Source organism: Narcine bancroftii, chromosome 5, assembly GCF_036971445.1.
Source record: "Narcine bancroftii isolate sNarBan1 chromosome 5, sNarBan1.hap1, whole genome shotgun sequence".
Lineage (NCBI taxonomy): Eukaryota > Metazoa > Chordata > Chondrichthyes > Torpediniformes > Narcinidae > Narcine > Narcine bancroftii.
This window is the reverse complement of record NC_091473.1, coordinates 230,458,704-230,481,709: the sequence shown is the minus strand read 5'-3', so window position 1 is coordinate 230,481,709 and position 23,006 is coordinate 230,458,704. Positions and strand designations below refer to the sequence as shown.

The 23,006-nt window shown below is 38.3% G+C and overlaps 2 protein-coding genes across 13 annotated transcripts in view; one reads left to right on the top strand and one right to left on the bottom strand.

The window, feature by feature from the left end:
* myog (myogenin) overlaps positions 1 to 14,258 on the top strand; it is a 34,965-nt gene extending 20,707 nt beyond the window's left edge. The window contains exons 4-5 of the transcript XR_011358416.1: positions 12,775 to 12,979; positions 14,169 to 14,258. The gene's annotated coding sequence lies outside the window, so the exon portion shown is untranslated. The remainder of the gene's footprint in view (positions 1 to 12,774; positions 12,980 to 14,168) is intronic.
* The window catches only part of ppfia4 (PTPRF interacting protein alpha 4), a 460,378-nt gene continuing 445,158 nt past the window's right edge, over positions 7,787 to 23,006 (bottom strand). For 6 of the 12 annotated variants that reach the window (XM_069941636.1, XM_069941628.1, XM_069941631.1 and 3 more), the window contains 4 exons: positions 21,782 to 21,879; positions 19,166 to 19,341; positions 19,010 to 19,078; positions 14,886 to 15,440 (listed from right to left, as the gene is read on the bottom strand). In XM_069941636.1, coding sequence (XP_069797737.1) covers positions 15,201 to 15,440; positions 19,010 to 19,078; positions 19,166 to 19,341; positions 21,782 to 21,879 — 583 coding nt within the window. In that variant the 3' untranslated portion in view covers positions 14,886 to 15,200. The other 6 variants (XM_069941629.1, XM_069941638.1, XM_069941632.1 and 3 more) reach the window with 2 other exon arrangements.

The window sequence follows — 23,006 nt, the reverse complement described above, 5'->3', positions numbered from 1 at the left end:
ACTATGACAAAAGGGTAATGGTGGCAGAGAGTCTCATAACACTCTACAGTAGATTATGGACCAAGTGGTGTTAAATGGGATTAGGTTAAAAGGGTGGTTGTTGGTTGAAGAGTCTGTTTCTATGCTGTCTAACTCAAGCCCTCAAAATGAAGTTACCATCTGATAATTTACCCTCAATAGTTAACAAGTTTGACTCTTTTAAGGGCATTCCTTGACAATACATTTCCAGGATTTGATTTAAGTAAGGCGTGTTTTGCCTGGATAGCAATGTAGACATACATTTTCTCTGTACCTTGGAACAGTAAACCATTCAATCAATTAAATTAATTCAATTAGGTTCCATACTCACATTAGAGCAACATCAAAGACATTGATATTTTGGCTAATTAATATGATAGATTTTTGAAATAAATGATTCAGGAACCTAGCCAGATCAGCATAGAAATAAAAATAGGTCAGCAATGACAAATTTTGAAATAATATTTTTTAGCGTTTGTTAGAACTGAAGCAATGCATGTTTTAAGCAAGGTGACTAAAAGGTGATTCAATCAACTTAGCAACAGAGATTGAGTGGAGCTCACCTTACTGATAAATGGATACACTGTATCTGCTTTAAAATGATTTATAGCTGTTGTAAACACAACTCATATAGGATTACCCCATTCACTAAACCAGCTATCCTTCCCATAACACTGGACAACTTTTTTTTCCCCAAAAGATTTCCTTCCTTAAAAGAAATTGGCATTTTGATAGGCAACTTCAAGCTGAACATAAAGATAATTTCAAATTTGCTGTATCACATAGGAGGTTGGAGAGAGATTAAATTAACTTTTATTAAATTTAGAATGTTCAATCGCAAAATAATGCTGCCACATTGAATTAGTTCAACTGACCTAAAAATGTTTTGCCACTGATTTTGGTTTGTACTCAGCATCTGATGCCTCTTGTGTCAGTGTCCAACAATAATCGGCCAACATTGACGAATACCACATGGTCGCAAAGTCCAGATGAAACCTTTCACCGTGTTCGTCACTGGCTGCACTAGGATCAGCAGGGAAGACGTCCAAGCACGAATGCAGAAAATAAATTTTCAATGGCACGTTGCACTTCATGTCCTTGTCGGCTTGAAGCATGTTAAAAACACAACAGAAAATCACAAAAAAAGGTTATATTTAAAAAAAAAACAATATGTGATATGAAATTTTAAAGGTGATTTTCGTGATCAGCAGCCCAAAATCCATAAAATACACCCAAAAGTGTTCAGGAAGCAATATCTTCATTGTCCAGAGTAAGCCACCATTTTGCCCTGTGGAAATAAGAATGAGTATCCATTCAATGCATGGAAATAATTCTCAAACAATAGTATGATTAGATTGCTATGGTTTTAAAGTTGTTTTCTTAATCTAATTATCATTAATGTTCATAAATCAGAACAACTCTGGAATCTTGAAAATAAAAGTTCTGAGTGATGACATTCTAACCCAAGACTTAAAGTTTGAATGATAATGATATACTGTTAGTATATTTTACTTTTTCTCATGAGGCCATCAGAAAAAGAGAATATTAAAAAAAAACTGTCTCATAAATAGCTTTTGGCAAACTATCATTCCTGGAAACTAATCCGTAGCTCAACCATGTTATGTTACAAAGCTGAAATACAAAACATTCATTTGCTTGTCACCACTGAACTCACAGCAAGTACAGGTGGAAGAGAGATTAGCTCTGGCACATAGTACAATACATGCTCTCACTCAGAACACACAGAGACTTTGTTTTGGTTGAAGCAGCAATAAATCACCTCCATTGACACCACACTCCCCAATGCCTTGAGGACCACAGTGAGCCACTGTTTCTTTCTAGGCCCTCTTTCAGCGAGATGCTTTCTGCCACCCAGCTATCCAGATGTGCTAAAATATGCAGATTGGAGGGCTGTTTGCTGATGCAAATGCCAAGAGATATAACGTTCCATAGGAGTTCGGTGCTGTGGCAAAGAGATCTGTAATTTTGGAAAGAGGTGGGTCAGTGATGGGCATGCACCTCAAGCCTCTTCTGACCCATGTTTGATATGATCCTGCAGCGCTATTAGTCAGTGGGTCAGATGATCCAACTCAGTGTGCTTGGCATATATATATTTTTAAAAATTTAGACACACAGCATTGTCACAGGCCCTCTCAGACTACGCCATCCAATTTCAACCTACAGCCACCGTACTTTCTTTGAAGTATCCTTGGAAGTCACTCAGCGATACGAGAATGCAACTCACAACGACCTTCTGGGAAAAAAAAACATTGATTGGCCAAAATGATCATATCAATGCAACAAAATGAATAAATTTTCAGTGCTCGCACAATGGTTAACCAATTACAGAGAGGCACTGAGAGCAGTAATGAGGCTGTTCTCTCTCTCACTCACACAGTGGAGTTGAGGAGATCAAAGTTCTAAGACTTGGTTTGCAGTGTTGTAGAGTACACACCTTTAATTTTTCCCTCCATTTTAACACTCAATTTTCTCCTGAAAATTATCCCCATTATGGGTGGGTGGAATTGCTGAAAGGTCTGTGTGTGTGAATGATTATCTGGTGGACAGTGGCGTGAGATCATGGCTTGAATTAAGAACCCATCTTTTAGGTTCCAGAATATATTAGAGTTAAATACAGATAGACCCTGACATATTGAGATATTTCATAGATACGTTAGTCTGAATCATGTACTTTCAGTTTCAAGTTACGATATTTACCCCTCACTTGCAATATGTGGCACAGCTTTGTAATTTTTTTGGTGTTATAATAAAGGTTTTCAGCATTTAAATAACATTTAAATTTAAAAAAAGGGTTGTGTGCATTGTAATTCTTTTTGTTTAAATTGTGTTGTATAAAAGGTTTTCAGTATTAAGTTAAATTTAAATTTAAAAAAACAGTAGAGGGCGATATTGGCACTATTGTTTTGACTTACAATGCGAGTCCCAGAACCCATTCGAAAGTAGGGATCTACCTGTAAAGGATTGATATCTGAACTTCAGACTTTGGCATTCCTTTCCCATTTTTAATCTCTGCAGAACACTCAAAAATTCCATTCAAGTCTAAAGTTGACTGATGAGAACCACATATTCCTGTTTCTGTATTTAAAACTCCTATTGCCTTTTGAGTTGATGGATTGCACTAAATGTAGCATCGGAGTACAGAATTGCAGATAAAACAAACACTAGAGGCATTGAGAAAAGTGAGGAAAGCTTTCAAAGCTTGCAGAGATCTGGACTAATTGGAAAAATGAGTTGAAAACTAGTAGATGGAATTTAATGCAGGCAAGTGTGAGGTGTTGCATTTTGGAAGGACAAACCAAGATTGTAAATACACCAGAATAACCATATATCCGTTTATAGCACGGAAAGAGGCCATGTCAGCCCTTCAAGTCCGTACCGGTTCACTTGAACAACTCCACTAGCTCCTCGTTTTGCATCTTCAGGTACCAAACATACAAAGCCTCGATGGCAGCATCATATGTAGTGCAGTCCCTGATGACTGCATACCCTTTCATTCCTATCCTGGAAACAAGTGCAGACTTTGAGCTCATCAGTGTGGAAGACATCTCTGGTCGCAAATGCTGGAGGAACTCAGCTGGTCTTTTCAGCATCTATAGGAGACAAAGATATATTGCCGATGTTTCAGGCCCGAGCCCTTCTTCAAGGATAAAGCAGAAAAGGCAGAACCAGGATGTATCAGAAAGTCTCAGAATTCAAACAATGGGGGAGGAATCCAGACCAGCAAAAGGTGTTAATTGGATGCGATAAGGGACGGGGTAGAATTTATCACGTCTGTGTGAAAGGAGACAGGGAATAGAGAGTTGATGGGGAGGGGTTAAAGAAGGCCATAAAAGTGAATATTAATGCCACCTGGTTGGACGGTGCCCAATCGGAAGATAAGGTGCTGCTCCTCCAATGTACGGGTGATCTCAGTGTGGCAGTACGAGGCCATGGACAGACATGTTGGCACGGGAATGGGATGGGGAATTGAAATGGATGGCCACTGGGAGATCCATGCTATTGCAGTGGACAGAGTCGAGGTGTTCAACAAAGTGATGTCGAGGAGTCCACAGTGGGAGATGATCCATGCAGAATCACAATTGAAATGTTGCTTCACTTGAAAGGACAGTTTGGGGCCCTGAATGGTTCTGAGGGAAGAGGTATGGGTGTAAGTGGTGCATCTCCTGTGGTCTCAGGGGTAGGTCCCAAGGGGACGATTGGTGGGGAGGGAGAAGTGGACAAGGGAGTCTTGGAGGGAGCGATCCCAGCGGAAGACAGAGAGGGGAACGTGTGTCTAGAGGTAGGATCATGTAGTAGGTGGCAGAAATGGCAGAGGAGGATGTGCAGGATGTGAAAGCTGGTGGGGTGGTAGGTGAGGGCAAGAGGAATCTTGTCCTTGTTATGCAAAGAAGATTTACTAGGGATGTGGCAGTGACTTCAAGAACTGAGTTAAACAGGGAAGTACTTTATTCTGTAGAATGAGGGGAGATTTGATAGAGATATGCAAAATTTTAAGGGGTAATAGATAAAGTAAATGCGAGTAGGCTTTTTCCATTGAGGTTAAGTGAGATACAAGCCAGAGGTTTAAGGGTGAAAGTTTAGGGGGAGCATTAGGCGGAACTTCTTTACACACAGAGTAGTGGGAGTGTGGAACAAGCTGCCAGCTGAAGTGGTGAATGTGGGGTCATTTTTCACATTTAAGAAAAGTTTGGACAGGTACATGGATGGGAGGGGTATGGAGGACTATGGACTGGATGGAGGTTAGTGGGACTCGGCCGAATAATAGTTCGGTAAAGACTAGAACGGCCAAATGGCCTGTTTTCTGTGCGGTAATGTATAGTTTTAATTGTCCATATAACTAAATGCAAGGGAAGAGTTAGTAAAAATACATCTTGCTTCATTACAATGTGCTGATTGCATCAGAACTTCCTCTAATTCAAGATTTTCAAGGAGGAAAATGAACCAAAGCAAACAGAATTTATAGTATTCTGACTACTGATTTAAGGTTTGATTGAAGTAATTCAACATTTACACACAAGTAAAAGGATAAAACAGAACACAGTGATTTTTAGCAATTTTTTTATTGGCAGTGGAAAATACTTGCTTCAGTTTTAATGTCAACAAATAATACCTTGACAAAAGAAACAAAATATCTGAATATACTGTACAAAACAAGAGCATGTCAAGTGCAAAGACCACAATGTTATGTTCTTGGTTGGTTACAAAAACCAACCAGCAAATAATTACATTTAATTATCGGAAGCAACAGAAAAGAAGAGCTATTGTCAGACACAGATGAACATGTCATTCCCAATGTGAGAAGCAACTCCAGATCTAATCATCCGGACTTACGCTGGAAACAAAACTTTAAACCTGGACAGAACTAATCTCAAAAAGCAATAAAATGACTTTATAAAATGATGCATGAATTATTCATGATGGCACAGAAGTAAAATGTTTAAAACTCTGTATCATCATTAATGACTGTTAGTCACTTCTCATTAAATGTGGAACACAAAATAAAGTCTGAAAACAGTAGGCGTTTTGTTTTAAATATTTATAGAACGTTATATGTACAGTGAAGCAAAAGATAGCACATTATTGCATGAACTAAAGTACTGAGATTTTGTTTCTGTAAACAGAATATTTAAGACTGCACATAAAGTTCAGGTTTTTAGTGACCAAAACAAACAACACTGTACTGCAGAGATTAGTTTTTATTTGCCCTCATCAGCACGTTTTACTTTAAAATACTAATTAATCATTTCCACTTTCCTTTTGGACTGAATTACCAGTCCACCATAAATTTATGAAGGCTGTGAATGCCATAAAATTGTAGGTTTCAATTTTCAACTTATCAGTGAATACTTTTATCTGCATCTGAAATATTATGCATAATAATGAGCTCTCAATATTACTCTGGCCTGAAACAGCGCTCTCCATAAATACTTGTCATTCACCACAGGCATGCATTTTTAAGATTAAATCTACACCAAGCCTAGCTCATCACCTTCTTTAGATCTCGATGCAAGCCAATTGTTCAAACAAAATTGCCTTTCTTCTTAACAGCTTCATGTTAGATTGTATGAGTTTACTCTTCATGGCTATCAACATTAGACAGCTCAGAGATCTCATCTGCACTCTGGGACAAGTTGGCTTTCATATTAGTACTTTTCACATACAGACGATAAAGATATTTGTACTTTAAAAGGGAACCGTCAATTGATGACTACTTAAAAGTTTACCAGAAAAGGAAATAAAAGTTTTGCGAAAGACCATGACTTAATTTATTTCACCGCGAGTTGAATTTGCAAATGTTTATCCCAACACTCTGTACTCACAATCATGTTTAAATTTTAATCAAACCAACCTCTTCCCTGGCTTTGCTATTCCCCAACATAGTGTTTGTGGCTGCAAATACAAACACAAAGTCATGCTGGAGAAAGGGAGGGTTTTTTTTAAATAATGGAGTATTTAGATCAACACATTGCTGTTTATGTTAAACTCATCATGGCACACATTGCTCCTTCAAGTGAGTTAAAAAGTTTAAATGGTATTCTTAAGTATCATTTTATTATTTCATGGTGCTATACCTGCAACAAATACTGTAAATTACATATTTTCATATGTCAAATAAATCTCCCTCCCCAAAATCTAAACTAAGCTAAAATTCTGTAGGTTTTAACAAGGAATATTCCTTCTGTTACCCATTTGAAAAGGGTGAAAATCAAATAAGCAAGGAAGTGAATGGCACCAATGAGCTGAAGATGTACGATCAAGGGAAGCGACCATGGAAACATGCACTCACATACACTTAGAGTGTTAAGGTGTGACAAATGAGAGAAAAAAAAGCCTCAACAGTCCGGTCACAAAACAATTAGTAAAGCTCTCAGAAGATCAGAAAAATTCTGCCACACTCAATTCCTTCAATGTGAATTTCCCTTTCCAATGTCGCCAACCCTGCCTCACCAAGATTTACTTTATGTCTTGACTGATAGGATCCAATATTTCAAGAGAATTTGCCATGAGCTACGTCATAGCATGCTCCTTGAATGTTCATACACCTTCAGTATAATATGGGCACTTGTTTAATAGCTTTAATAACGTTTATTTAATTTCCTCAAAAACAACTAACATGTTACACTGAGACGTTGTGAACCAATCATATTACATGGACACCAACATTGTGACATAGCGTCACAACGCAAAGCAAATCTCCAAGTATTCTTGGTAATTTAATCCAAAAAAATCCATAGCACTTGAAACAATTTTATAAAAGTACATTTGTATTTGAAAGGAACTTCTGTGAAGCTCACAACCCAGCCTTTTTTAAGTACTATGTATATGTTGAATGGTTCCAATAGTTCAGTGGTTAGAGCACTGGTCTTGTAAGCCAGGGGTTGTGAGTTTGTTCCTTGCTGGGGCCTCATCCCTGTGAGGGGCGCTGGACAAAGTGGTGACCCTCTGTCTTCCTTACGGTAGACAATTTCATATATGTTACATTCTAAATGTAGTATTACGTGACAATAATGGAACCTTTACTTTTTTTAATACATAATTCCTTAACAAGCAACCAAAATTGAAGTGGCAGTATTAGTCCATGTAAACTGCAAGATATGACATTTTTTTTAAACCCAAAAATGTTTATTTGTTGATACTAATAAAAAATGAATAATCTCTAAATAGATCCTCTTAATTTAAAGGTTGAGCTCATCTTACCCTGTCATAGTTTAATGAAATGGAGGACATCCAAACATTCAAAGATTCATTTGATAGATACAAATGTTTTATATTTACATTTATAATTTAAATACACATGCACTTGATTCAAAGATAAGTAGATAACAGTTTCTTTCTAGAGATCAAATTACATGAATGGTCTACCATTGTAATACATTTATTTTGAGCATTCCCACCACTTCCTCTCCTAACCCTAGTATAAACGAGGTGATATGCATCAACCAAGATCTGTACCATCACCATTGCACACTCAGAAGAGATGTTCATTGTCAGAAATCAGGCAATTAGTCACAGGATGCTGTACAGCCAAATTGTATCCATTAATTTTTTTTTAATGACTTCATAGCCATGAATTTCCTTTGCTTTCTATGAGTACACGTGATGGAAGGATGATTATCACATGACAAGGCAAGCTTGGCAGAAATAAAATGTAAAATAAATAACCAAATTGCACAAAAAAAAAGAAGGGGGATCTGGGAGAAGTGCAGAGGGAAATACTATTTTAATGGAATGCCCATCAGTATAAGATGTTATGAAAATTTTAATGTACAAATGAAAGAATGGTGCTTAATTTTTTTTTCAAATGTACTTGATTAAATATGGTTATAATTTAAGGACAGAAGCGTGGAGCAAGTTTCCATTAAAATATGTATTGAGATATCAAAGAGATTTTAAAATGTATAAATAGCACATGTGTGCGAGTGGGTGAAGCTATTAGCAACATTATCAAATGGTGCAAATTGGACTTTGGTGAGACAGCAGTTGACCCACTCCAGTTATTCTGCATAACTTTGCTGCTTTGTAAACTTTAATCAACATCCTTACTGAGCTGTTAATTCATAATCTACGGACTCTAAAAGATAATTGAGCCTAAAAAGCAGTTGGGTGAATGAAAGTGCAATGTCACAAAAAATGTGGCGTCTCTTAAAATAAATGCACCTGTTCATAAAACAAGTATGATGCAAATTTGGTGCACTTGGCGAACAATAAATTCCATAAGCTTGAGCGCAGATATTTCTCAAAAATCCCCATTATCCAGAATTCAAGTAACCGGCAAAAGGATTGCAGAAAAGAAATAGGTTAAACTACGCAAGTTTAAAATTGGTGCTCCTCAGGTAGTTTGCTTGCCAATCCACGCAACATGCAATACCAAGTAACCGGAAAATTCACTTATCTGGCATCTACCAATCCCCATAGGGGCCAAATACTGAGGGTTTTACTGTATTTAGAAGGAAAATGCTTAAAAACAAACAGACACTAGTTCAATTAACATAAAATAGCAAGATTTTCATCTATTTTACGAAGAATATTCAAATCTAGCTATTAAGCTGTTTTGAATATGAAATACAGAGGAAAAAGTTATTCAATGTCTTTTCATAATTAGAATAAGTTATTTTCAGGCATTTTAAACTTTTATTATGCTTTTCTCCACATTTAAATGAGGAACTGTAAACCATTTTCAAATGTGCTAGACAGGAGACAAGTGCATTCAGAAGATTCTGATGACATTTTCCAAAATATATTGGATAAATTCAATAAAATCTTGGGTTATATCATAGCTATACTAAAGATAAATATTTGATGACTATCTATTCTTAATTTTTTTTACTTTAATACATAATGCTGCCCCTAATAGGCAAAATAAAAAATAACTAGAGCTCAGTGTCAGTTCATCCTCTGGTCCTATACATTCCCTGCATGTCATCTAAAGCTGAACTCTTTAAATAGAAAGAAATTGTTACTTTATTTTTGTGGCACTTGGGAATTAAAATGCTAAAGTGAATACATTTAATTATTTTATTCGTAAAACACTCATGTCCAAGAAAGATTTTGACTGTTTTCCACAAAATGCTGAATTAAAAAGATGCTCATTTCAACACCTTTGAAGGACTATATATATATTTATCAATTTATTAAAATTAATGTTATAAAATAGGATTAACATTTTGCTAATCTTCTTAAAAGTTATTAATAATCAATATTTTTCAAGGGATCTTCATAAAGATTCATGGAACGGAAAGTGCCAGTGCTTAGTCACTTTAAAAGAACAGGTCTAAATTCTTCCGGAAATATCCGGCGAGATTAAGTCTGATTGTGTTTTTTTGATTTGAGAAATCATTTCCCTGTGTCCCAGGTAAACTGGGTGTAACCAGTTTAACAGCATCTATCACATTTCATCCACCTAAAAATAGGGGAAAAGACCAAATGCTTTGATTCTGGTTTTAGAGGTGTACATTTTAAAGTGAGAATCACATCAGGAAATGGTTTAACTATTAAAAGGCATCTTTTGATAAAATGCTACTAACTTTCTTCTGACAAAATCCTATTCATTTTCTTTTGGTGCTACAACTTTCTCAACATGTGAAGGCTTTGCAATAGAAGACACTCATTTCAAAATAGTTAAGAATTGTTGAATTAACTATCAGAGCTTATTATTGTTTTTGAGATCAGAATGATCAACATTGGAGGTTAAAAATGTTTGCTGTGCAGTTTTGGTACCTCAGAAGTTGCATTCTGAAAAGATCAGTATCAGATCAGGTCTGTCCTGTACAATCAAAAATTAAAGTGGGAAGAGAGAAAACTACTCAGAGTTAAGGAAGTAACTGAAAAGAACACAGCAAATGATGTGCAAGATTCAGGCGTCCCCCAAAAAATGAAGGAAACAAACTCTTGTGCAACTAGCCACAAGGCTAATTTGAAAAATATTGATGTTTGTATAAGGAGATAAAACTTTTTTTTGAAATGTTCAGTTGAGCAAGAGACTTTGGGAGGCTGGAACTGCTGCCAATTGAAATATCAATGCTTTACTGAAAAAAAAGGACTCAATATAATAGTTGCTATTTCCACAATAAGTGAAAAAAAATAAACAGAATAAAGCCATTCAATTATCATATCGTGCTACAGTTGGCATGGTAGACACATATTTGTATACGATTCATTGAAAATGAATAAATGCTCATCAAGTGGATCAAAATATCCTTGAGAGATAAAAATGGCAGCAACATCAATTATTAAGACAGCATTTAGGTTGAATTTGCATCTTCAAATTCCATTAAATTATCTAAAAAAATGCTGTTACACTCAGCCATATTTACATACATGTACATTGAAAAAACTTGCATTACTTCATGGCCATACGTTTACATACAGCAGATATGATACACTCGAAAAAATTACTACAACCAAGGAAACTACAAGTGGACTGGAGGTTAAAAGTCGACATAATTTACTACATACCGAACTTGGATTATAACAATATTACAATGAAACATCTCAAAAATGAAAACTTAAAATTCTCTACCAGCTTTGTAAAGGATAATCCCATAAAGGAAGTCATTACCAGATGAAAAAAATGATAAGGTAAGTATATTTTTATAACTTAAGTAATCTACTGCCCATTCATATTCAACATACATTCAAGCCATCTATGCCTTTCTAACTTTTGTACAACAGCATTTGACCTCCATTGTTGATCTCACAGAGACTTGGTGGATTATTCCCGAAAGGCAGCAAGCATGTGTCCATACAAGTAGTGGGAATGCACTGAAGGGAACAAATGATCTATCATTAATTAGATTCTTTCACAAATGGCTTTCTCCCTCCCTGGCCTTAAGATGTTATTCCTTACAAGGAGATGCTTTCCTACAGCAGATCCCCAGTGCTTCTCTCATATGGCCAGCTATCTTGACATGTAAACATCTGGAGAATATTCAGTAGTTAGTCTTGCTCATTTCTGTTCCCACCTGACATCAATGCAATGAGAGAATCATGAGATAGTGAACAAAGTGCCTTGGATATTTTTATGTTCTCTTCACACTCTCACCTCAGACCGAGCAACTCACCAACGGGTACAATGTGATGAACAAAATAGCCAACGCAAGGCATCTGTGCTCTTTTGAGATGGTGGGATGGGAGGCAAAGGAGGCAAAAGGATGGTGCTGGCTAAAATAACATACTGCAAACTGTGAATTTTATTTAAAATCAATGTTGAAATAGTAAACTCATTAAGTGGCCGGCTTCGTATTTACCAGTCGAGTTGTCAAACCTGTAAACCGTGGCTGCTTTTTCATTTGACACGGTGAGTGCACGACAGTTCTCAAAACTCGTCAGTTCTCAAAACTTGTCCAGATGACAAATTTGAGATGGTTCAAATGATTTGAAATCACAGCCTTTTCTCAACAAATACAAACACTGCCAGAACAAAATGGTTGGGCCAGGGAAGTGGACTGGTGCGAAATTATGAAAAAGATCTGTAATCTGGGTGGTGAGAGATATACAGTGTTCAAATTGGGATTGCACTCGCTGGAGTTTAGAAGATTGAGAGGGGATCTCATAGAGACATATAAAATTCTGGCAGGACTGGACAGAATGGATGCAGATGGGATGTTTCCAATGATGGGAAAATCCAGAACCCGGGGCCGTGGTTTGAGGATAATAGGCAAACCATTTAGGACCGAGATGAGGAGAAATTTCTTTACCCAGAGGGTGGTGAATCTGTGGAATTCATTGCCACAGAGGGCAGTAGAGGCAGGTTCATTAAATATATTTAAGAGGGAATTAGATCTATTTCTTCAGTATAAGGGTATTAAAGGTTACGGAGAGAAGGCGGGGACAGGGTACTGAACTTTAAGATCAGCCATGATCTCACTGAATGGCGGAGCAGGCTCGAAGGGTCGAATGACCTACTCCTGTTCCTATCTTCTATGTTTTTTATGTGTTGACTACTTATTCAGTTCAGTATGTGGTCTGGTGTAACTCTGGATCTCTTTTCAAGTGAGAGTTTCATCGGTTTCGTAACACTAAATAGCCATTGCTGGTCACATCACTATGTCATCTGTAGTATGGCAAACCTAATTTTTCGAATATACGTGGATCAAGTCAAATTGATTGAAAAAAATAGATATATTCAAAATTCAAAATAGGCAACAATGAGACAAATCTGTAAAATATTCTCCCCATAAGTTTGAATTATTTTGGAACAATGCTTCTCAACATTCTCTGTTTGTAACTTTCCAGGTACTGTCCCAAAGTTCCTCGACTTAGTAACCATGAAAAGCAGAAAGTAAAGGTCACATACTCACCAGTAATCACCACTGACTCCATGACTGATCTGGATGTCAGCAGGAATATGTGCGTACAGTTGATGTGTCTAACCTCTGTGTCCCTGATGTACCAACTGTGTTTCCATCAAGACAGCAACAAAAAATTCACACAACATGCAGTAAGTATAGCAAGTCATTCCTGCAGATTAACACAACCAGAAGTAGCCAACCTTCAAACAAACATCAGGCAAGGGTCTTTAATTGAATTTTTTTAAATATTTTTATGGTATATGCATGTTTGTTTCTTTCCAAGATCACTCAGCGTCCAGGCTTTTGATTGACATTAGCCCTTTTTCTACTGGCACTCTGTCCCAGGAATTAACTGGGAATTTACTGGGACAGGGTCGAGTGGAAAACGAACATTGTGCAAATGCCGGCGTCAAATGACGTCATTTCACACCAGGGATTAACTACCTCTACCTCTACTCGTATTCCCGGCGTTTGCAGACACTGGCATGCTAATAGAACCAGTGGAAAAGGAAGAGCAGAAAGTCCATTTGAAGGTCCCCAGGGATGAGTGCGTTCAGTGGAAAAGCAATTAGTGTCCCAGTGAAGGGCGGCCCAGTGGAAACGGCACAAAGTGCTTCCTATGCCGGGACACTGGTCAGCCAATTAACTGGGATGCCAGTGGAAAAGGCGCTCTAGGGTGCAGACCTTCCGCGGTCAACCCACTCCTCCTTTCTATCTGCTCTTACAAGACACCCCACAATATCATTAAGGGACCCGGTTATTGCAGAGGACCTCTTTTTAAATACATTTCATTGATGATCGAGTAAATAAGCTCTAGTCCCAGTGGTTCTCAACTTTTCTCAGTTTAAAGGCCCACCTACCTAACTTGCCTTGGCCCACTTGTGGCAATTACTGATCAATATTTTCAAGTCAAAGGCAGCTCTGTAAGCAGGGTGCAGTGCTTTTTTTTTTTTTTAAGGTGCAGGAGTTCTCCAAAAACGGCGACAAGGTGGTGTTGGAGCCGCCCCATTAGGTGCCAGAGCTGCCCCCTGAGGTGCCAGAGTGGCGCTCCAGTGAGCTCCAGCAGTGCTGCACCCCTGTCTGTAAGAAACATATCTTTATCTAATTTAAGGCATTTTATTTAACATTTTTAAAGACCCACATGGCGACACACTGTGGCCCATCAGTGGCTCATGGCTTCTATGACTTTGAATATTCAGTATTTAATTTGATCAAAAATATTTCATGTTCTTCAACAAAAAGTTTTCTTTTGAGCTAGATACAAGTTGCCCTTGGTTAGGTACACCATGTGAAATTTTAATTTAAGGTATGAAACCAGAGTTAGCAATTTTTTTTCAGGAATGTCGAAAAAAATGGTGGTGCTGCTGTGGGAAAGTACAGACACAGTGCTGCTCCACAGGATCCTAGTGCCTGGACATGAATCCAACAGACTCGTACCATCTGTTAAAAGGAGCCGATGGTGTTTTTTTAAAATTCCACAACCTTGGAGATCTGTGCCCAAGGTGGCAGTGCCTGTGCTGGCCAGTGGACCACAAGGGTTGAAGACTCTGCGTTGTGGGGGGGGGGGGGTGGTGGGGAGGGGGGAGGGGGCAGCGGACTGACATACAGCATTAGAAACTGGAAGTACATCTCAGTTGAGAAGGACAAGCATGGGAGACAACCCTACAGGGAATCTGACTATGCACACAGCCAGCTAGCAGTTGGCAACTTGCAGTCAAAGGACTCCACACAGGCTGCAGGCTGCTGGAGACTGGCTCATGGGAACCAAGTATCGAAACTGGGATTCAACAGGGTTATGAGGGCAAGAATGGCACCTGAAGTGCCTCGGTGCTAAAGGCTTACTGATCATATCGGAAGCATGGACTGGTTGCCAATTAATTGAACAGCAGCCTGTGTGGCTCCAGAGGCTGTGGGAACACTGGAGGCAAATCCATGGATATTCATTATCTCTTTCGGGACCCTTTTCTGCTCTTTTCCTTATTGTTAAGGGCACAAAGCAACACTCATGACGACACTGCCTTAAGGAAGGTAAAAGTTGAAATATATCATGTTTATTACATTTTTATGTATTATTATGTGACAATAAAAGGAACCTTGATCTAGTCCTGTACATGTTAATATTCAAGCAAAGTGTTTATAATTCTATTGCCATTAGCATTCAGCAATACAACAAGGAATATTGTACTTTGAGCTTAACAATTGAGAGAAGTCTGGGTCCTGCCTGTTTCAAGCCATTCAGTATAATGTTAATGCAACATAGCTAACAGACAAGTTAGACATATTAAGGACACATACAGATGCATTATTAGTAGCTGTGACCTTTGACTTTGCCTTAAAACTATGTGGGACTGACAGAAATTATGTAATTTGCTACATTTTAATTACAATGTGAATTGATGACTGCCAATTAGGATTGAATATGCCCAAGAATTTACCTTCTGGTTGAATTTTCTTGGACTGCACTGATGGAGCTGGAGTGGACATTGCTGTAACCCTGAAACCTGCAGGTAGTGTTTCTGTGGACCCAGCCATCATGGTAATACCATGGACCTCTCGTGGTCGAAAACGTTTTCGCCATGATGGTGCGCGCCTGAAACTTTTGTCATCACCCTGTAATAACCGGAAATGAAACAGTGACAGGTTTGGCAATAGATCAAGAGTGGCCAAACTTGCTTAACACATATGATAGACTTCAGATGTTTGCCACAATCATGTGATTGCAAGCCACGCCACTAACACTACCATTGCGAGCACCGGCTCATACGAATCCTGTCTCAGCCGACATATTTCCACAAGCCGCATATTCTACGTCAAACAGCCGCATGTGGCTCGCAAGCTGCAGTTTGGCTATCGATTTAGGAACAAGAATACTTCACGATTTTAAAGTACGTTCCTAGAAAATCCTACCCTATCTTTTCACTCTTTCTCTCCTGCTAGTTCCCAAGATTGAATTTCACTTGGTTAAGTCCTCATTAATCTCTGGAGATTTTGTGTCAAAATCACCAAAGGGGTATAGTTTTGCTACATTTATATTGTCATCTATTCCTCTCACCCTCCTATCTTGAACCCCATCACCCATTGGACCTCCCCATACTCATTCCCTATTCATATATGTAATATCACTTTTATTTTGATAAAGGGACATGACTGACCATTCTTACCGATGAATCTTGTCCAACAGCTCATTGTTTGCTCAAGATTCCAACATAAGTAGTCTGTTTCTCTCTTCTTAATAATAGCACATTGTCCGAACGTCTAGCTTGCTGTTTCAAGCATGTCATACGTATTGCAAAAGCAACTGGACATAGGTGGTGTCAGATTTAGCTTGCAATGTATGAGTGCAATTTTAGTCCACAAGAGTGCAAGTTGTGGTTGGCTGAGTTCTCAAGGTTCTCAGGAGATGGACTTACCAAGAGGGTGAAGAATTGTTCCTGCCCTTAGCCAAATGGCCAGAATTCATTTATTTTAAATTTGGACATAAAACACAGTAATAGACTCTATTGGCTCACGTGCTGCCCCAATTACACCCAATTGCATTCAACCCATAGTACGTATTTGAATGGTGGGAGAAACCCATGAAGACATGGGGAAACCATACAAACTCCTCATAGACAGCATGGGATTTGAACCCCAGTCCTGATCGCTGGTGCTATAAGAATTGCGCTAACTGTTACACTAACTGTGCTACCTTTGACGGTCCTGAGGTCTTCCATTTTCAAAGCAAGTTCTCATCTCAGGCATGGGGTGGGCTGGGGGAGAATTAATCACCACAGTTGCACACCACAAACAAAGTCTGTTGAATAGGGTAGAGTCCATCCCATGAACAAGTCACACATGGAACTCTTGATTTTTGTTCATGCTGGAACTAAGATTGTAATGAGGTCTTGAGCTGACAGTTTCTGGAGACTTCAAATCAGGGATCAGTGTAGAGTCTATTAATAAGTTCTGATTGGCAGGACAGTCACACAATACAGGGTATTTTCCATTTGTCACTGATCATTGAGAAATGACTGGGATGGAGTTGTCCTGTTCTTGCAACTCAGATGGAGATGTTGTTACTTATTGGATTTTACAAATTTTATCTCACTTGTCTACACACCTTCCCCAGCTATTAGACCTTATAGTTATTTTTCAAAATCCACTCCATATTCAGAGAATGCTTTGCAAAAGCATTCTTTCAAGATATTGAGACCATACCTTGATGAAGGGCTGAAGCCTGAAATGTCAGTTAAGTATTTTTATCTTTGCTATTATAAAGGACACTGACTTGCCGAGTTTCTCCAGCATTGGGGTTTTTACTTCAACCATGGTGTCTGCAGACTTCTGTGTTTTACCCTTGAGACCATTTTCTTTTGGTACTCATTCACCAGGTCACCAGATATTATCAAGAAATATTAATCCTTAAATTCTTTTGTAATGGTCCATTCTATTAACTCTCCCCTAATCCATATCTGCTCTAGTGCAGAGATACGTCATTTTCCAGGCCTCTTGTGATTAATATTACCCATCAATTAACTTCCTTTCAACAATGTGTGCAAGCAACATTTTGCTGTGATCTTTCCGGCAACTTATTTGGATTCAAGATCATTTCCTTGTCTAGGTTTCACATTCTATTCCATATTAAATTTGAACACACATTGGTCATTTTAATGACAGGAACCCCATCTTTAAAACTTTCACTCACCATAACTATTTATTTCTTTCCACAACATGGAGAATGCTACCACTTCGGACAGAATTGTCTTCCACAATTCTCCCGGAGGGCACCAGTCCACTCTCCTTCATATCATTGAAGCGCAAAGCAAATAGAAATTCTTAATTTAGAACAGATCATCTTCAAAGGTAAAGCAAAAAATAAACTGCTGGAGGAACTCAGCAGGTCAAGTAGCGTGGTGATATGACCACCAGCCTACTGCAGGGGGCGATCTCTGTACTTGCAGGAAGACCACCTAGGGGCTGACTCCACCAGGCTGGCTGTCAATCAACCGACCAGAATATAAAGCTGAGCTGACCCCTCCTGAGTCAGTCACACAGGGAGCCGCTTGAACTGGTGTTCAGACTTTTATTGGAATAAAGCCTGTTGTACAGTCTTTTGAGTTTGTACTTGCTTGCTGCTTCCTCAGTGCACCACAAGTAGCACTTCGGAGGCAAATGGATGGTTTACATTTTAAGTTGTAACTCTGCACCATTCCCAATGATTTTTTTTTGCGCCCAGTTTGCTGAAGCTGCAGTCTTCAGTGTTGTTTTAAAAACAGCATTTTGCTAATACAGGTTTAACTTTCAATTTAAAAAAAAAACTCTAATAGAGGGATCAGAACAAGGAATTTAGTTTAGACTACAGGAAGTTCAAAGTTCATATCCTTCAATTTTGAAATGTGATATTACAATGTGCAAGGAAAAAAGGGCATTAATTTCATTCTCATGCTCCCAATAACTTTCAAGGGCCGACTCCCTAAGATCCCAATGACATTCAATGGCAAGAGCTGATCTCAATCTTAGTGACAAAGCAGCTCCAGAGCAATGAACACATCTTTGTCGCTTTAAAGACTTTTGCATCTTCAGCGCAATTTGCTTTCCATTCAATGTAATGTCATCAGCAAACTTAAATATGTTGCACTCAGTCCTCTCTTCCAAATTGTGAATGTACATGGTGAAGAAATAGCAAGTAAATAAAAGGACTCAAAGAATCGTTCCTTGGTTGCCTGAACCAGCTTTTCAGAAAGAAGAATCCAATTCATTCAATTCATTAACCCTTGTCCTGTATCTAATTAAAATCAATCTTTTTTCACCAGTGGATTTTAATTCTGTGTAACAGAAGGAATATGAAATTGAATGTTGTGTGGAATATGGAACAAATTTGATAAGTTGGTCTGATGCAAATGTAATTTATGGAACCATCCACAAAGGGAATGAAGACTGTCAGCAAGTGTTGTGGTTGATGACACTTGGCAATAGAAAGGGCAGAGAACACTTTGAAAGCAAAGGTTGAACAGGGGTATGGCTGGGCCATGGAAATCAGCCCACATTCAAACACAACATTTTCTAATGGACTGAAAGGTTCCCCTTATTTAAATCCAGCACTTGGCAACCAGAGCCTAACTGCTTAAAATGACTAGACAATGTGAACATGACATCTAATTTTTCCCTTAGGGAAATCCCGAATGACTGACAATACTCACGTCGTCCAACTTCCGTTCAGTTCCTAAGGCCAATAAGTTGTTGAACTCCCGTTCCAAGACCTGCCTTGCCTATGAAAGGGTTATAGTTAAGATTTAATTTTTCTGTTCAACAATTACTCAGAAGTTCAAGAAGCAAAGCATCGATGAAGAGGTTACCTGAGTATTTTGTGTAGGAATTTGTAGCAGTAATGCCAGACTGTTGTAATCAAAACTTTCATCAAGAGCTATCAAGGCTCCATGAACTCCACTTTCAGCTATGTTGTTTGCACACTCACGAAGTCCAATCGATTGCACCCAGTGCATGACTTGGTCGTTTGTCCACACCAAGACATCTAGGCCAAAGTCAAACAGAAACAAATTAATTAACATTAAAACAATGTTACATGCATCATCCAGGATTTGTCTTAGAGCAGTGGTTCTCAATCTTTTTCTTTCCACTTACATGTCACTTTTAAGTAATCCCTATGCCATCGATGCTCTGCGATTAATAAGGGATTGCTTAAGGTGGCATGTGAGTGGGAAGGGAAGGATGAGAATCGTTGCTCTAGAGCCAATCATTACTGAAATATTTTGCTTGAGAAAAATTGTCATTTAGAGTTATGAAATTGTGGACATAACGAGTCAATTAGGTATGATTAAAACAGTGGTTTTCAAACTTTTTCTTTCCACCCACATATCACCTTAAGCAATCCCTTACTAATCACAGAGCACCAATGGCATAGGGAATACCTAAAAGTAGTATGTGAGTGGAAAGGAAAAGGTTGAGAACCACTGTCCTAGAGGCAAATGTTTCAGTCCTGAAAATAGCCATATTACATGCATTCGTGTGTGCAAGACAACAGAGAACTTCTCAATAGTGTACAGTTCTGAGGATTATTTCAGTATAATTTACATTCACTGCGAAATCTGATGCTACCTTTTGATATGCGTGTCCAAATAGAATAATAACTCTATTAATCTATGTCTATTGAGGAACCGATTCATCTATTTTGTACTATTCCATTACAGAACCATATTTCTTTGAGTTATTATTCTATTTGGACACGCATATCAAAAGGTAGCATCAGATTTTGCAGTGAATTAGGAAGAAAAAATGTATGCACAAATCATTCTCATCTGCATTTCCAAATGTTTTAATTAAATTATTTTAAAAATCTTGAAGAAATAACTTGGAGGTTTGACACTCAGCTACGTTATCAATGCTACCTGCAGTTACTTACAGTTCACCCTGTGGCAATAATTTAACTGCGCAATTAAAGTCATAAACAGTTCATCACGACAAAAAGAGAAACCTCACAAAGCAACACTTTACCTGTGAATCTGGAGGGGTCATTAACTGCATCCAGTACTCCAGGTTTAGCCTCCTCTATGTTGGAAAGACTGGATGCATACTAGGAGATTGCTTCTTTAGCACTTTTGCTCTGTCCTCTGCAACAGTAACGACCACCCTGTGGCCAAACAATTCCACACCCCATTGCAACACTGACATGTCTGTCCATGGTTTTATGCCAAATTGAGGCCACACACGAATTGGAAGAACAAATTGGCAATCTCCAACCAGGTGATTCAAATATTGACCTCCAATTCCCAGTGATTCACCCTCCTCATACTCTTGCATTTCTTCATTCGTCTGACTCCTGTTATGTTTATACACCTGCATGCATATGCCATCATCATACTGGGTGTGACGATATAGCCACTCATATATACGGTGTACTGGGGGAACCATTTTAGTGGGTGAACCATTTTAGTTCTGCATTAAACGATGAATCAAGCATCTTGTCTCTGTGTGGAGGGCTTTCTGAACATCAAATGCATGATAACTTTCTCCAATTCTGCAGCCCTTTTCCTATCAGAAGCCATCTTTCTCAGACCTCTGCCCCCCTCCTCCTGGCTCCTTTCTCTTCTGCCCTCTCATCTATTACCTGCTTGCTTGTGTTCCTCCCCTTCCCCCTCCCACCCCCAACCTTCTTTTCTGAGGCCATTAACACCAACTGCTTTTTGCTTTCCATGAATGCTGTACAACCTGCTGTTTGTCCCCTACTTTTGTGCACTGAATCTCACTATTTTGATGGCTTCAGAATGAGGTAAACTGGCAATTAATTTTTTTATGAATGCATGCAAGAAATGCTTCAAACTAAAAGCACTGCTGCAAATTCCACATTGTTCTTCCAATCGATTAATTCAACTTGGTCAGTATATTGCATTTTATGTATCCAGTAGATTCTAATATATTGTCTCATCAAGCAGTACTGAGTAATGGATTAAAATGTCATTCAGAGCAGAGTTCATTAAAAAAGATTTGTACGAAAGGAAGATTCTGAAAGTACGGCTCATCTGGACAAAGTATTTATCTTTTCATCTTTCACAGTTCATCTGAGCTGAGGGCAAATCACAAGCATCTGTGCAGTTCAAGAGGTTCAAAATAATCTGCTGTTCTGGACCAAATTCAAACATTCACCCTGTCAAAGGAGCGTAGCACTGAATAATTCCTTCACACCCACTTCACATACAAGATCTGCTGGTCAATTTTTGGTAACACTCAAATATTCTGTGCAAAAGGCAATCTGAATGTTCATCATAAAATGGGGCTCAACCTTATCATTATGTGGGAGAAAAACAGAAGAAAATACTGAAATAAACAGTGGCATACATTTGTACAAACAAGTCGTAGGACATTAAAATGACACTTCAGGGTTCATTTTCCTTTCAAACATAATTTTGGATTTAAACAGTGAAATTGAATGACACCAATATACCTTGCAAACTAACCTTTAATTTCGAGTTGGCTTTCTTCTCTCCTCCGCTCCAAATCCTTTCTGTCATAGTTTAGCCTCTTTAGACACATTATACCATAATGCAAACATGTGCTGGAATAAGATATACATCATTCAGTGAAACAGTTAAACAGCTCTTTGATTAATAACATGCCACTAACTCCTAGCTCTGTGGTAACCCTCTCAATCTTAAACCAGAAAGCTTGGGGAGACAATCTTGGCCGACACTATAAAAGTGAAGGAAGGCAATGCTCTCAAAGAAAAATAGCATCAGATGACAAACCTCGGTTCCAAAACGTAAATATGAATATTCCTTGTATTTATTTAGAGAGCGGGAGCAATCACACAGGATATGGCCAACATTCATCTCTCAGTGTTGTCAATAAAATGCATTAGTTGATCATTAATCTCATTGTTGTTGCTGGGATCAAAAACTGTACAAATTGCTGCCTCAGGCTTAATTTCAGATGTTCACCATCAGTTGGGATTTACAATAGTTATCAAATTAGCTCGTAAAAAATTAATTTTTTTAAAAACATAAATTTTAGTTTTTAAAAAGAATGTAAATTTAGATAACAGGCCCTTTCAGCCCATGCCGCCTAATTACACCCAATTGACTTACAGCCCGGTACATTTTTGGAGGGTGGGAGGAATCCAGAGCACCCGGAGGAAACCCACGCAGACACGGGGAGAACGTACGAGCCCCCTACAGACAGTGCCGGATTCGAACCTCGGTCACAGGCGCTAACCGCTATGCTAATTGTGCCGTCCCGAAATCTTCCTTTACAGGGATAAATGTACGCCCGTCACCAAAGGTGCATGAATCAATTGTTTTAAAAGCTACATTTCAGTTCCACGTTTCAATGTTTAATAGAGTGAAAGAAGAAGTTTAAATTTTGACCCCTTGGGTGCAATGCAGATCGATGTATAGTTTACATTTGCACATGGACACAAGGATTTAATACTGTTATTAAGCAATACCGTGCAATAATTTCTGGGATGAATGGTGAAAATGAGGTCTCAACGATAAAACACTTTGTGAAATGGACAATTCTAATACAATGCATCTTTTGATGGGAATATCAAAATATTCATTAGCTTAAATTAGGTTTCAAAAAGAGTAATACTTTTTAAGACTTTAAAGTATTAAGGATCCTACTCTCTCATAAATTGATGATAATTAACTCTATAAACTTTCCATCCCCTTTCAACAAGCTTCA